General features: G+C 47.6%; 1 protein-coding gene across 1 annotated transcript in view; it reads right to left on the bottom strand.

The window, feature by feature from the left end:
• The window catches only part of LOC101638049 (sphingosine-1-phosphate lyase 1-like), a 53561-nt gene that overhangs the window by 1508 nt on the left and 37006 nt on the right, over positions 1-15047 (bottom strand). Inside the window, exons 7-13 of the mRNA XM_013004236.2 lie at positions 7179-7267; positions 6110-6215; positions 4919-5017; positions 4157-4306; positions 2211-2449; positions 945-1091; positions 57-177 (exon numbers count right to left, since the gene is read on the bottom strand). Coding sequence (XP_012859690.1) covers positions 57-177; positions 945-1091; positions 2211-2449; positions 4157-4306; positions 4919-5017; positions 6110-6215; positions 7179-7267 — 951 coding nt within the window. The remainder of the gene's footprint in view (positions 1-56; positions 178-944; positions 1092-2210; positions 2450-4156; positions 4307-4918; positions 5018-6109; positions 6216-7178; positions 7268-15047) is intronic.

Genomic DNA, 15047 nt, shown 5'->3' with positions numbered 1-15047 from the left:
CTGCACCACCACCGCCCCCTGCTCTTCCAGGGAGAGAGAAAAGCCAGTGTCCCTACCATTCCGGTGGTCTTTGCTTTGGGGTTCTTCATGATTTGGGTGACAGATTCCCGGATGTCCTTCAGAAACTGTATGGCTGCTCGATTCCGGGTATGGAGTAACGTGACACAGAAACGAATACTGTGGGAGGAGAGAGGGGGCGTGCAAAGGTTCTAGGAGAGCATCCCATGAGTAGCAGTCCCCAGCTAGCAGTATGGAGAGCTAGAGCCATTGTCCCGCCCTCCTCACAGGTCAGGCCTCTGCCCACAGCCATGTTCCCACCAGTGAGACTCTTCTTTCTTAGATCAACTCTGACAGCGAAGGGCCGCTGGGCCGACCTCTTGAGGAACTTTGGGCAAAGAAGCAAGAACACAGCTGGGAAGGAGGAAGGGCATAGGGGCACTGAGAAGGCCTAGTCACGGGTCCCAGGTGAAAGGAGACGGGATCGTGGGCACTGAGCAGGCTGGTCAGCTAGCGCGGACTCTTCCTCTCCAGGTGTGGTGCCTGGGTAGCTAGGAAAGTGCACTAACCAAGGTCCTGGCAGGCTCTGAACGATTACAGATTATCGGAGGGTCCTGAGCTACCTATTACTCAGGAATGACGAGGCACTTTGGAATCAGTTGGCTGCCATGTATGGATAGACTGAAGGGCACAGGGATAGAAAGAGAATAGAGGAAAAAAGCTCCTTCACCCCTGGTCCCAGGAGGCTGTACTGAAGTTTACCTAGACACTCAAGGAGTTTAAAGCTTATTTAGAAAGGTGTCAAGTCCTTAGGGGCTACGTCTCATAACGCCAGGGGACAAGGCAGAAGAAACTCTAGACTCCACCAGCCAAAGTCTACCTTCAAATGCCCAGGCTCTCTGCCAGCCAAGCAGCAAGGGGAGCAGAAGAGGCTTCCGCAAGCTTACCTGGGCGGGAACTGCAAGGGGTTCAGGTTCCACCCTTTAGCACTCATCAGGTTAGACAGGCGGTAGATGTCAAAGTCATGGGAGCCCAGAGCAACGACGGACAACTGAGGATCCCCGAAGACAAAGATGCCTTTGATGTTCTTCAACCTGAAAACCAGAGGGAGGGAAGAAAGGCAGTCCAGTCACACAGGTGCCTCCTTAGTCACCTGTGGACCTCTGGTTTTCTCATCTCATAAATCAAGGAAACTAGGCTGGGATCAGAGGGTCCTACAGGGGCATGAGTCAATGTGAACGAATACTCAGAGCTCCGAGGCCCACCCAGGTCACATGCACCTGCGTCCCTAATTCCCAGCCTATCTGCCCTACCTTCAGCTGGTGACATGCCCACAGGGCCATGCGAGCACCAGGCTGGGCCAAGGAGGACCTGACTCAGTGTTGTGCCAAATCAAGGCTGGAGGACAAGAGATTTCACTACAGTCCTCCAGCCCCGTCAAACATGCTCAGTGTGCACTTTCCTTATGACACTGAAATAAAGTCCAATTCATGGAGCGGGGAGGAGAGTGGAATTCTGGGAAATTCAACCCTCCACCCCTACAGTGTTGAAAAGCCCACAGTCATGTGTGTAATCCCCAGAGAAAGGAAGGGTACAGTGGCTCTCAATCGGTAGCACAGAGGAACCACATGTGGGATTTTCAAATGGCACTTGGCTCCTGACCCCTCCCCTTTACCTTCCAACATCCCATGGTCAGGGAGAGGGAGGGTGGGCAACACGTTGCACAGAGAGTGCAGCCAGTTCCAGGCTGACAGGAGGTCAAATTTTAAACTCCTTCCTTGCGCATGCCCTCTATATCTCCCAAGACTCTGTATTCCAACAACTGTCCAGTGCAATTCCTACACCAGCAGCACCAGATCTCCTGGAAATGTGCTAGAAATTCACACCCCTGATCTGTCAGTCTGAACCTCTGTCTCCACCACCACCCTGTGTGGATGCCCTCGGCAAGACGTGTCCAGAGAAGAGGTGGCCTGCAGAGCAGCCCTGATGTCCGGCTACCAAGACACTCCACTGACACAACAGAGGATGTTAGCTGACTGTCCTCCCAAGCTAGCACTACACTCCTACCTGGCCACCCTCCACTACTGGTCACAAGGAATTGCATTGGGGCTCAGCTAAGGGAGCACGAAAATGCCTTTGCCTACAAGCTAAAACAGAAAAACAAAAACAAACAACCCAAGGGACAGAGCAGAACCCCAGTGGCCCACACGTACTCTGCTTTGAGGAAGCGAGCAGTTTTGATGATCTGCTTGGTCGCCTCAACATAGCCGTTCTCACCGAAGTGCATCAGGGTGGCCCAACAGGCTGCACTAATGCCGCCAGACCGTGAGCCAACCATGGCGGTGCATGCATAGAGGCCACCTGGCCAGTCTGTAGTCACGAAGAACTGGTAGTTCCTGTACTTCTGGTCACTGTACAAGATCACCGAGGAGCCTTTGGGGGCATAGCCATACTGAGTGGGAAGAAGCAGAGAGGTCAGAGTGTAGGCTTGTCCAGATGGGTTACCACCCAGCCTCACGTCGCGCTTCCTCAGCATTTTCTCTGTAGTCTGTGTCCCACTCACTTTAAGGATTCAAATTCATGTCACGAGGTGGAAAGGACATACGGGATGTGTAGGGGGAGGAACCTGAGGCCCAGGGAAGGGCAGTGCCAGGCCCAGTGACGGTTGGCCTCCTGTCACCAGGCATGTGCTTTCCCATTTCCACCCTGTATGTCAGAGCGAAGGCTCCACTGGACGCCGGACCAGACAGCATAAACTAACATCACGATCATCACAGGATGCGTCGAGTCGAACCTGCCTCAGGGAGACCCGAAGGACATCCTCCATGAGTTCTACAGCAGTTGTTGAGCGGCTGCTGGTCAACAACCCAGCACTTAGTCGCTGGACCACCGGGGCTCCTTAACGAGCATCACAAGCCAAGCCTTTAACTTGGTATGACATTTCCTTTTTATGAGCACTGTGATGCTCTGAATCAAAAGGTGACTTAAGCTGGCTTTATAAATAAACTATGACTGCTTTCCTGATCAAAATGTGCCCTGCCAATTAGCTCTCACTGAGGCGAACGTGGAACTAATCATTCTCTGATCACACAGAGATAGATGATAAGGAGACAGGCCCGGAGACTGTAAGGCAAAGACGGATCATGAGGAAAATGCATTGATTCCTTAGCAAAGACCAAGAGGTCTTACCTAGACTCATTTACAACAGGCTCAGGGAGCACACCGAAAACAGGGACCGATCCTGAACCTGCTGGGAGTTCTGCCACACCTGGAGATCATCTCCAAGAGTTCCTACCTTGATTTCTAGGACATGCCGTAGTGGTTACACTTTGGGCTGTGATGCACCATATGGGTGACAGTTTGAAACCACCAGCCTCTCCTAGAGAGAGTTATGGTTTTGGAAACTGCCAGGGGAAGTTCTACCATGTCCTAGAGGGTCAATATAATGGCAATGATTGGTCGGTAGTAAGTACCTTGATTTTGAGTCCATCCACCAGAGGTGACAGGCACAGGCATTTCACATCTCACAAGGCAGCAGTTCCTAAGCACATGGTTCTTCTCGTCACCAAGGTTCATGAGCCCAGTAGCCTGGGAGTCATGACATTCCCACACTCTCTTTACTCACTCACTGCCATCGAGTCAATACTGACTCACAGTGACACCCCCACACACACACTACTACCCACCCCACAGTGGGTTTCTGAGACTGTAACTCTTTACAGGAGAAGAAAGTTCCCTCTTTCTCTCACAGAGCGGCTTGGATCACAGTTCAACTCATAACCGCAGCACCATCAGGGCAGCTGCCACGCTCTCAGGAATGCCACCATCAGCGCCTGCCTCTTCTCCCTGCCATGTTCACTAAGCTCAAGGCTTCAGGGAATGTTTTCACAAGGGCAACTAGAGGAGCCACACAGTCCCCCAGCCAGCCAGCGGACACCTGTATTCTCCTAGCCAATGCTAAGATACAGGTTACAGGTTCTTGTTCACTGCAGCCTGCACCTCTACCTCCTGTTCTCCCCTCCTGAGGCAGTTGGCCCCGTAAGAGCAGCTGCCAGAAATGTGTCCTTTTAAAGGAAGGGTTCAGCCAGCTAGTGCAGTGCAGTCAAATGAGCCAACTGGCTCCTCAGGTTCACAATCGCTCTCCTTGGGCTCAGCTCACCTTATGAGTGTCCGCGGAAATGCTGGTCACACCCTTCACCTGGAAATCAAACGGCTGCTCCAGGGGGTAGCCTGCCTTCTCCATGAAGACGATGAGGAAGCCGCCCAGACAAGCATCTACGTGCAGAGGTATTTTGTACTTGACAGCCAGCTAGTTTGAGAAAACAAGAAGACTTTACAAGATGCAGGGGGAGAGGTGGCTATCAAGACCAGCTCGTGGGGTCTGAATCAGTGTATCTTAAAAACAAACAAAGGCTGGCTATTTTGTTACATGCCATATAAATCTCATCTTTCAAATGCACTTACTCTTCAAACTGTTCACCAAAAATGTACAATCTGTGTCTATTTAAATATAAGCTCAAAGTCACTGCACAATCCAATAGGAAGCGGGTGGTACCCTGAGGGGGTAAGTCCTTTAGTAACTGTAGTGGGAAAAGGTGTGAGGGGCCACCCGTTGAACACCATCCTCTGGTGAGCAGGTTCCCAAGGGTAGCTATTCCTCATCTGAAGCTCAGGGTCAATCTCACTGCAGAATGATGAGTTCAAACAGAGGCCTCTCCCTTGTATTATTCCTCCCCAAGAACAGAAGCTAGTGCCTTCAGGCCCAGAGCTGCAGGGCTGACCACAGGGCTCACGAACTCTCTTGAGTACAACGTGGTCAGCCCTAAGATCAACGTTGCTCCTCCTTGCCACGCTCGGCACCAGTGGATTCCATGTGAAGATCCCACACTGGCTGCTAGACTAGCCCAGGGCTCTCGTGTACCTTGGCCACTTCCGGGACAGGGTCGATCACACCATGAGGAAACTGTGGGGCGGAGCAGACGAGCATAGCGGTGTTCCGCGAGATGGCTCTTCTCATGGCCTGAGGACGCAGGGTTAGAGGAAAGAGAACATCCAGGTCACCACTGTGCTCTCCTCTGCTGCCAAGAGAACCTGGGCAGTCAGCTCCTCCCCCTCCCCAACCCGGGAGAAGCCCGTCCCTGTGGCAGCACCCAAGCACACCCCAGGGGGCCCATTTGGGGTAAACTGCCTGTGAGCACAATATAAGAACAGAACATCCCCAGGGGAGGCTGGGGAGTGGGGATGGGTGAGGAGACTATTGGTTTGGGTGGCAAATGAGCCAATGTAAGTCCCAGCCCAAGGTCTCTGGCAGGGACACCTGGAGTGATGTTCACTTTGCCCCGTTTGTTTCCTCATCAGTGAACAGTAATAAAACCAACAGTTTCAGGACCTCCTGGATTGGTGCAAGGCTCAACTGTCCTGCTGAGAGGCCTCTGAGAAGTGCAGAGTTGTGCACAAATGCCAGGCACAAAACGACTGATGTAAATGCTGTGCTCCCTTAAATACCCAGCTGTATGAGACCAAAGTGGTCAGCATTTACCATAATGCAAAGATGAAATGGGAGCGGCAACAGGGAAGCTAGATTAAATAATGGACACAGAACAAACAGAATGAAAATGCTGAGAATGCTAGTAAATTATGAAAAATGTAATTAGTGTCATGGCCAATTTGTAAGAAAAGTATTTTTTAGTAACTTATATCACTGTGTAAACTTGAATTTAAAATACAATGCAATAAAAATTTTAAAAGTAAAGTTAAAAAAAAAAAGACCGATGATTATAACAACAACAAGAGGCCCTCTATCAGGCCAATTAAGACCCCGGTGAGGGTCTGGGGGTAGTTTGTCCTTTACCAATAGAGAAGAGGAAACAAAACCCAAGGCTTTAAAGACCCGGGCGGGGGATTAGATCATCTCCCCAAGGGAAGTTACTTAGCCATGAAAAGACTGCAGCTCCATCAATCACCACTGCTGGTTGCAGTTGGCACAGCCTGGCTGCCACAGCCAGAGGCCGTGCCGAGTCCTCGGAGGTAGCTCTGGGGAAGCTAGTCAGTCCAATGCGGTGCCTGCTTCTCAGAGCCCAGGGCAGACAGCACACCGTCCAGGGCTACTCACCCGCACATCCACCTCCATCGTGTTGTTCAGGGGAACTCGCACAATCTTCATCCCAAAATAATTGGCTGCTTTATCAAACACCGGATGGGCAGTTTGGGGCACCACCCTATGCGATAAGGTAAATTTGGGTAAAATAGGATTTCCAAGAGCCCACCAGTTAGCAGCTGATCTAATTATCAGTACACTTCTGATATTCTCCCCCACATTTCCCTAGATGGCGCATATACTGTTTTTACTTTCAAGGAAAACCAGAATATGATCAACAGACTTTTCTATAGAAATTTCTGCCAACACTTTGTAGTATTTGCTTTCTGTCTTCCCTCAGTCACGTCAGTCTTACACTTCCACTGTCCCCTTAGTGGTTAAACAACTCTGTGCTGAGCAAGGACTGACCCACCAGGGACTCCCAGAAGACGGAAACTGGCAGCTGATTACATCCTCTTTGACTAAGTATGAAGGACAGCACGAGACCGGATGCAAATGAATTCCTAACCAGTGCCCCTGGGCAGAAAGCTCTGAACCCAAGGATGCCATGTCCCCACACTTTGCTAGGAGGGCTGGAGGTGTCCAACAGCCACAATGATGGATATGGGGCCTGCAGGCCCATCTCTAAAAGGATTGTTCTTGGGTTTGTTTTTGTCCCTCTCAAAAGTCAGGTGCTGGGCTGCGATTTCCGAAGGGGGCCCTGGGGCAGTCTATTTAGGCATCTTTGGCTGACCTGAGATGAGCAGAGCTTTCCTGAGACTCCAGATCGCTTAACCTAAAGACACAGGACTCACAAAGACAACCCTCCCACTGTGTGCTCCCATGCAGAAAGAGGGCTGTCCTCACTGCTGGAGGACTAATCACTTGGATAAACTTGGGCTGGGGCAGGAAGGAGCTTCACACTGTGCTGCTGGTCCATTCAGCCCTTTGCTGGATGTGCGACGAGAAGGGTTGAGTGGGCAGGACACAGGGGCAGTGGGCTGCGTGTGTCAAGAGGAAGAGCTACGGTCTGGCTCAGTTTCACCTGGCAGTACTCCTCCACACAGCTGTGAAGCGAGAGGAATGAACCACCACGAGTACGTACATCTCTGGGGTTTTGATCCCATTTTCAAAGGCCAGGTCCCGATAGGCTTTGCAGGCCATCAATATGCTTTCTGTCCCGCCAGAGGTTACCTAGAATAAAGAGGAGATGTCATGTGGGGCTGGGAGCTAGGAAGGGCGCTCAGCACGCACCTCCTTCCCGGCCCTCGAAATTTCTGACCCAGAAATAGAGGTGAGCTGGGTAGCGTGCTGTGCGGCACACACTGGAGGCAGCATGAGAAGGGAAAGGGGGCTTTGCTAGCTGGTCTAGAACCAGTTCAGGGAAGGGTCAAAATTACTAAGAGTGAGCAGAAGGTCCACACTGTCTAGTTCAGTGGTTCTAAACCTTCCTAATGCCTCAACCCTGTAATACAGTTCCTCATATAGTGGTGACCTCCAACCATAAAATTATTTTCATTGCTACTTCGTAACTGTAATTTTGCTATTGATATGAATGTAAATATCTGATATGCAGGATGTATTTTCATTACAAATTGAACATAATTAAAAATAGTGATTAATCACAAAAGCAGTATGTAATTATAAGTTGTGAAATATTTCTTTCTAATGCCAAATAAATATAATTTTGTCTGGAAGCATGGTGTAGCATGGGTAACAGTCTTCACTCCGAGTGTTCGTAGGTGGGCATATCTGCATGTGGGCGGACCCGCCTGGAGGCAGATAGAGGAGTGGGGTCTCGGTCCCTAAGAACATCGGAAATATGTGCTTTCTGGTGATCTTAGGCGACCTCTGTTAAAAGGTCATTCAACCTCCAAAGTGGTTGCGACCCACAGGTTGAGAACCGCTGGTCTAGACAAAGACATTCTTGTCCAGAGGCCATCTACGGGCAACCATTTCCATCTCCATCGTCTCGTCTAGTCCAATTGTGATTGCACAGGGAACTCTAGTCCACTCAAAAGCATCAGAATCGCTGGCTTTGACTTTTAAATATCAAAATCCTTTCAGGAAGGTGAAATGATGGAGTTACCCACAATTCTAGTGAGCCGCGCACCACAGTGGCTGCAACACTGGGATCAAACGTCACAACTGTGACGGCACAGGACTGGTGATGTTTACTCTCCTACACAGGGTCCTGTGAGTGGGAACAGAACTCAGTGGCTCCCAGCTAGGACGATGCAATGCATGGGTGGCACACACAGTTTGCACGTCCTGGATTCCACAGGGATGGAGGTGACTACTCAAGCTACTGCCCTCAGATGGTCTGTGAACCTTGAGAAAACTGGTTTCCTAAAGCCACCTGGAAGTCAAAGAATGGTCTAGGACAGGTGTCCTCAAACTACGGCCTGCAGGCCACATGCAGCCCACCAAGGACATTTATCCGGCCTGCTGGGTGTTTTTGCCCTGTTTGTTTTTTTTACTTCAAAATAAGATATGTACAGTGTGTATAGGAATTAGTTTACTGGTTTTTTTAAAACTATATTCTGGCCCTTCAACGGGTCTGAGGGACAGTGAACTGGCCACCGATTTAAAAAGTTTGAGGACCCCTAGTGTGTTAGACAGGGTTCTCTAGAGAGCCACCTAAAAACAAATGTAAGGAAGAAAAATTCCATGGGACGGGATTTTTTAATACGTAATGGTCTGCCACAGGGGAAAGAACCACTTATGGGACTTCTAGTTCCAACAACATAGGTTAAAATCCCTGAGAATACAGATAAATATATAATACAAGAAATGAACAGTTAAATTATAAAGCACTACAAATGGCTCAGTGCAACGAACTCCCATGTGAGAGAGTTGTGAGAGACTAGCAGTCCTTCAAGTCTAATCTGCTGCCAGATCTCCCTCTATTTATAGAGAGAGCGAGGCTATCTCAGCACAGCAGCCAATCACAAGGCAGATCACCAACTGTCAACTAACCACCAGTCCCAACTGCCAGTCCCCAGCTCCAGAGATGTCTATAAGGGACCTCAACTTACAGCGACACAGTCCACAGGCTAGGCGTCCCACAGGTAGTGTACCCTTTAAATTGAGGCACAGAACAAGCAAGGCAGCCGCACACTGGTCCGATGATCAAAGAGCGAGAGACAAGAAAGGCGAGGCTCACCAAGCCATTATCTCTCCACCCTTCAATTAATCCTACTTGCGTTTATCAGCCAGGCTGGCACAATAAGCTATCTCACCTAGTCTAGGGACTTAATAAATGCCATTTTGTCTTGAGAACTGTGTTGTGGGTTTTTTAAAATAAAAGAATCATCTATGTACAGTTTTGGCAAACAGAGCTCCACAGGTCAGATGAGGGTTATGTTTTGGGCAAATCAGTCATTGTTCTTCAAGAAAATGATGTGGGACCACCAGCTATCCTGGAACTTATTCTGTGCTTGTTTCCCGTACCACACAGCCATTGAGAAATCATCTTCCATAAAATTCTACTCAGATATGGAATCAGTGATCCTGCTCCATAGCCCCCACATGGTGTTGAACCACCTTCCTTTGGAATGGCCACAGATGCGGGTCTCTTCCACTCAGTGGGTTAGGTAGGCGACTTTCCAAATGTCTTGGCACAGACGAGTGAGCCCTTGTACTAGAGCAGCCATCTGCAGAAATGGATTACAGTCTAGGAAACTGATGGGGCACTTGGCTCTTTCATACAGGGTAATTATTCCTCGGCACTGTCTTGAGCACACACAAGAAAAGATTCCACACTTCTAAGGGTGGGGACAAATTTGGTCATCCCAATACTCCTAGCACCTAGCACAGTCATGGAGTGAGTGCCTTGGTGATGCAATCTATGAATGTGCCCTGCTGCTGCTAATCTAAAGGTTGGAAGTTCGACTCCACCCAGAGGTGCCTCAGAGAAAGCCTTGGAGATCGAGTTCAGAAACACCAGTCACTGAAGACCATATGGGACACAGTGCTACGGACACCTGACACACGGATGGGCACAAGCAGAAGTCAACTCAAACGCAACTGTGTTTTTAGCATATTAGTAGCTGGCAAAAAATAGAAATCCAGTTAACATTTCCTGATGGTGAACTTGAGCCTTCATTACATCATGGTCCACACAGGCTCTCTATATTCATCTGCCTATCTTTTGATAATATCTGAGAGACAGGAAATCTTCAGAATAAGTAAAAAGCGGAGTACTGAGCAAGATAGACACTGTAGTTTTTAATCATTCCTAGACACTCAGAAAACCTCAGACAGGAGCTAGGAGTTTCATGTACAAGGAAGAAAAGTGAGCTCCTGGAAGATCACAGCCATTCACCCAATGGCACACTTTAACATCTACTGATAAGGAAAATTGAGATGCGATATCCAGTGTGGTGTAAGAAGAGATGGAATGAGAAGAGTCATTACTAAAATTTCCTAAAACCCACATAGAGGGCAAACGTTCCATTGGATACAAAGTTCCAGTGGTCAGAAGAAACCATTAGCTGAGAAAAGTCGGGCATTTTTTCACTCAGGAAGTCTTCATGAAGCATGTGACCATTATCCACATAGACATGCATGCATTCAGCTGGGGCACCAGGCACGCGCTCTGTGTCACTGTGCATTCTAAGTTGCAAAAGACAAAGTGCTTAGAGTTGAGGTCAGTTCTGCAGAGCAGCAGCATGTCCTGTGGGCTTGCATCCAGTCTGACTCAGAAGGTCCCAGGAAGCCTCAAAATCTACCTGTGATGTTATTCAACTTCCTTCACCTTCTATAGAAAACTCTACACAAAAATTTTAGAATACGATATGTAGTTCAGAAAACAGAGCCTCAGGGGTGACTGCTAACTGTTCAAACCCACCGGCTGTGCCTGGGAGAAGGGTACACTTTCTGCTCCTGTAAAGACTTAGGATCTCGTAAATCCACAGAAGTATTCTACTCTGTCCTATAGGGCCGATGTGCATAGACATCAACTATGTGAAGACTTTTTATTTGTGTGTTTTAGAAAACGAGAGTAGAACATAGCTCACTTCGGGAATATTCTCTTAGATGTTGTTTCACAAAATGACTCTTCCACAAGATATTCACTTTCAGATAATGGTGATTTCATTTGTTTCTAAAAGTATATGGATGGCTCTTGAACAATTTTTACACTGTTGTGTGGGGCAGGACTGACTCTTCTGTCTCTAAAGTTTGCTGACCCTCAGTCTATAGACTATGTGGCCAACCACAGACAGTCATAAGGCACTCAGCGAAAGGCTGGGGTCGGGGTGGGGTGAAGGCGGTGGAAATCATCGACATCATACTCAATAAAGAACACTGGAGCCACCTAAAAAACAAATGTAAGGAAGAAAAATTCCATGGGACGGGATTTTTTAATACGTAATGGTCTGCCACAGGGGAAAGAACCACTTATGGGACTTCTAGTTCCAACAACATAGGTTAAAATCCCTGAGAAGCCTCCTGACTAAAAACCTCTGTGTAACAACAGAGCCCACAAGCGTTTGTGGCCTGAATTCACACCATTCTGTAATTGAAGACCACAAAATGAGCATTTCTATTCAATTCATTCCATTTTTTATAGTACTGCCCAGCAATGCCAAAGGTAATCACAAAGCTTCTCTGAAGAATTTCATGTTAATCCTAAGTCAACTTATGAGCTGCTGACACGATGGGGAAATAAATCACAAAGATAAGGAAATTGGGTATCAAGAGTAAAATCAGTGAAAGCAATCAAGGGTACAAATAGGTAACATTTATGGATATCTGAATTACCAGACATAAGGTGATTTCATGGAAAATATCGAAAGAAACAAAACATACTATCAAAATGTTAAGCCAAGAATAGTGACTTTAAAGAACTAAGCCTAGCTCATATTAGAAAATCAACGTAATACACTGTATCTACAGAACACAGAAAGATAACTACATGATCCTCTCTACAGATGTAGAAAATGCATTTGATGACAGACAACACCTTGTCGTGATGAAACCCAACAGAAGAATGGAATCTCAAGTAGTCCCTCAGTAGGATTCAGGGTACATGTGAAAAGCCAACACTCAACATTATACTTAATGGAGAAGACTGAGAACCTCCCTCTTGAAGTTGGGAAGAAGACAACAATATGAACAAGTGTACAAGAACTGGATGAACTAGATGAAGTAGGCAAGTACACACCCTACCCAAATTCTCAACAGATCCATAGCAAGTGAAGAGAGGGAATCAATGATGAGCCACAATAAAAGCCCCAACCCAGACGGTTTCACTGTAAATATTTCTAGAAAACTTGAAACCATGCTCTTTCAATACTGTTTAAACTCTTCCAAAGGAATACTCCACAATTCACTGTATGAGGGAAACATCACCCTGACACTGAAACCATAAATAAACACTATAAATAAAAATTTAAAAACTAGAGGCCAAGATCTCTTATGAATACAGATGCAAAAATCCTCAACAAAATACCAGTGAACAGGACTTCTGGGAAGATGGCGATGGAGTGACACATACCAGGGGGACTCTGCAGAATTCAGCCTAGGAGAGTTGCTTAGAGGGACATTTAACACTGCTGGAATGCAGGAGGAGCATCATAAAGATAAGTAGGCGAAGACTCACGGGGTTTTGAGGGGCTGAGGGCTTTTGGCTTACCTCGGTGGAGGATGGCTGGGGCTTGACATTGGTCCCGCCACTGTCTCTGCCAGAGCCGGGACCATTTGGAACCCGTGGGGTGGGGGGGGGCGGGCGGCTAGATCTTGACACAGCCATGGTTTGTTGCCACCTGTCTTGGGGCAGCGACTGGACCCTTGGGGCTCCATGGGCAGGGATCGGGGTTCAGCTACATTGTTGCTTTTGTTTCCATCTCTTCTCTCTGTCCGCCCACAGTCTTGTAGGGCAACACAGGGGCTTTTTCTCGGCTTGCTGCTGCCGCCGCATCCTCCTCAGGCGGGGACTAAACCCTGTGGCTCCACAGGCAGAGATCAGGGTTCAGCTACATTGTTGCTTTTGCTTCCATCTCCTCTCTCTGTCCCCCCACGGTCTTGGAGCGCTGCGCAGGGGCTTTTTCTCAGCACAGATATAGCTTGCGGCCGCCGCCTCGGTGCAGGGACTAAACCCTTGCAGCTCCATGGGTGGGGATCTAAATTCAACTACATTGTTACTTTTGTCTCCCTCTCTTCACTATATCCCCACACAGGCTCAGCGAGCTTAATTTTCAATTTTATTTTCTCCTCTTTGTCTCTTTCCCATTATCTCACACTCTTCTGCTGACCTCCAGACCACTCCCCTTAGCCTAGGGCATTTATGCCTGACCCACACTCAACTAGGTGAGCTCCACCCTGTGTAGATATCCCGAGGCTGTGGAAAGCCCTGATGAACTCCACCTAGGGACACTCTGCCCAACTTCTTATTGGGGAATTCCTGCCTGTGTGCCTGGGGCACTAAGGCTGCTCTGCCAACACTTGTCAACATTCCAAGCTGCTGCAGGAATCTCTGTCATACCTCTGTAACACCAAAATGGGCAACCCACCAGCCTTCTGAGGCACTCCCCTGAGAGGGAAGCCACAGGAGGATAAACTGGTAGGCTAATTCCATAGTGAAATTAGCTGTAGGGAGTTCGAAGAAGCATTCTTACAAGTCTCCCAGAGAGAGCCAGTGCTCCTTGACTCCCTGTAAAATGGCACCTGGATCCTCTAAAACAATGCAATGCGAACAGCCATCAACCCCAATGACCTCAACGAAAAAGCAGGAGAAACAAAAGGCAATGGCAGAAATTGTCCTGAACATAACGACATGCATAGAAGAAGCAGACATTGAGCTGCCACAGAAAGAAATTTTCAGAAAGCTGCTTGGAGTCATACAGGATATGAGGGAAAAAATACATAAAAAGAATGATGACAGAGGAGATAAAGGCCATACACCAACAGGGAAATACAGGAGCTTAGGGAGGAGATAACAAAAATAAGTAGCAGAAACACAGACCTCAAGAATCGACTGGAGGAATCATAGAACTGCATCAGTGACTTGGAGGACAGCCAAGCAGACTTTAACAAATGTGAACAAAAATCTAATAAGATCGTCAGAAAAACTGAAGAAAACTTAAGAGCTATGCCTGATGCTATGAAGCAGAACAACATTAGAATTATTGGCTTACCAGAGGAAAAGACAACAAAGAAGTCATCTGCAACAATAGTGAGAGAATTCTTCGAGGAAAACTTCCCCAGCTTAAGGAATGAAAAAACAAGGCAACCATTCCCATTCAGGAGGTTGAAAGAATACCAGATAGACTGAATCCCAAGAAAAAGTCCCCAAGGCACATAATAGTTAAATTATCCAACTTTGAGGAAAAGGAGAAAATCATGAGAGCAGCTAGGGAAAAACAAGCAATTTCATATAAAGGTTCCCAAATAAGAATATGCTCAGACCTATCAGCAGAAACTATGAAGAAGAGGAGAGAGTGGAGTAACATATTCCAAAAATTGAAGGAAAACAACGTAAACCCAAGAATACTCTACCCAGCCAAATTATCGATCAAGATAGATGGAGAAGAGTTTTCCCAGACAAGGAAAAACTCTAAGAATACGTTAGAAGAAACCCAGCTCCACAAAAGATCCTTGCTGACCCAGTATGAGCAGAAGAACAATACTTATCAAGCATAAATAAGAGATCGCCACATAGAACAACCTCACCCAGAGGGCAACAGAGTGAAAACAGACCCCAAGAGAGCATTGGCTTAAGGATGGAAAGAAGTCAAGAATGATACACACGCACACATGCACAACACACTAATGAGAAAGGAAAGAAGGAAAACACCCAACACAAAAAGTATAATATGACATCACAGAGTCTGCAGATGGAGATAATAACCCTGAATAGCAATGGCTTGAACTCAGGCATTAAAAGACTGACACTTGCTGACTGGCTTAGAAAACACAACCCATCAATCTGCTGCCCTTAGTAGACACATTTCAAGGCTACAGACAAAAA

The sequence above is a fragment of the Echinops telfairi genome, unplaced genomic scaffold (genome assembly GCF_000313985.2).
Source record: "Echinops telfairi isolate 266 unplaced genomic scaffold, ASM31398v2 ScPeMD7_70;HRSCAF=299, whole genome shotgun sequence".
Classification (NCBI taxonomy): Eukaryota; Metazoa; Chordata; class Mammalia; order Afrosoricida; family Tenrecidae; genus Echinops; species Echinops telfairi.
Note: the sequence above shows the minus strand (reverse complement) of the source record. Positions and strands in the feature narration are given on the sequence as shown.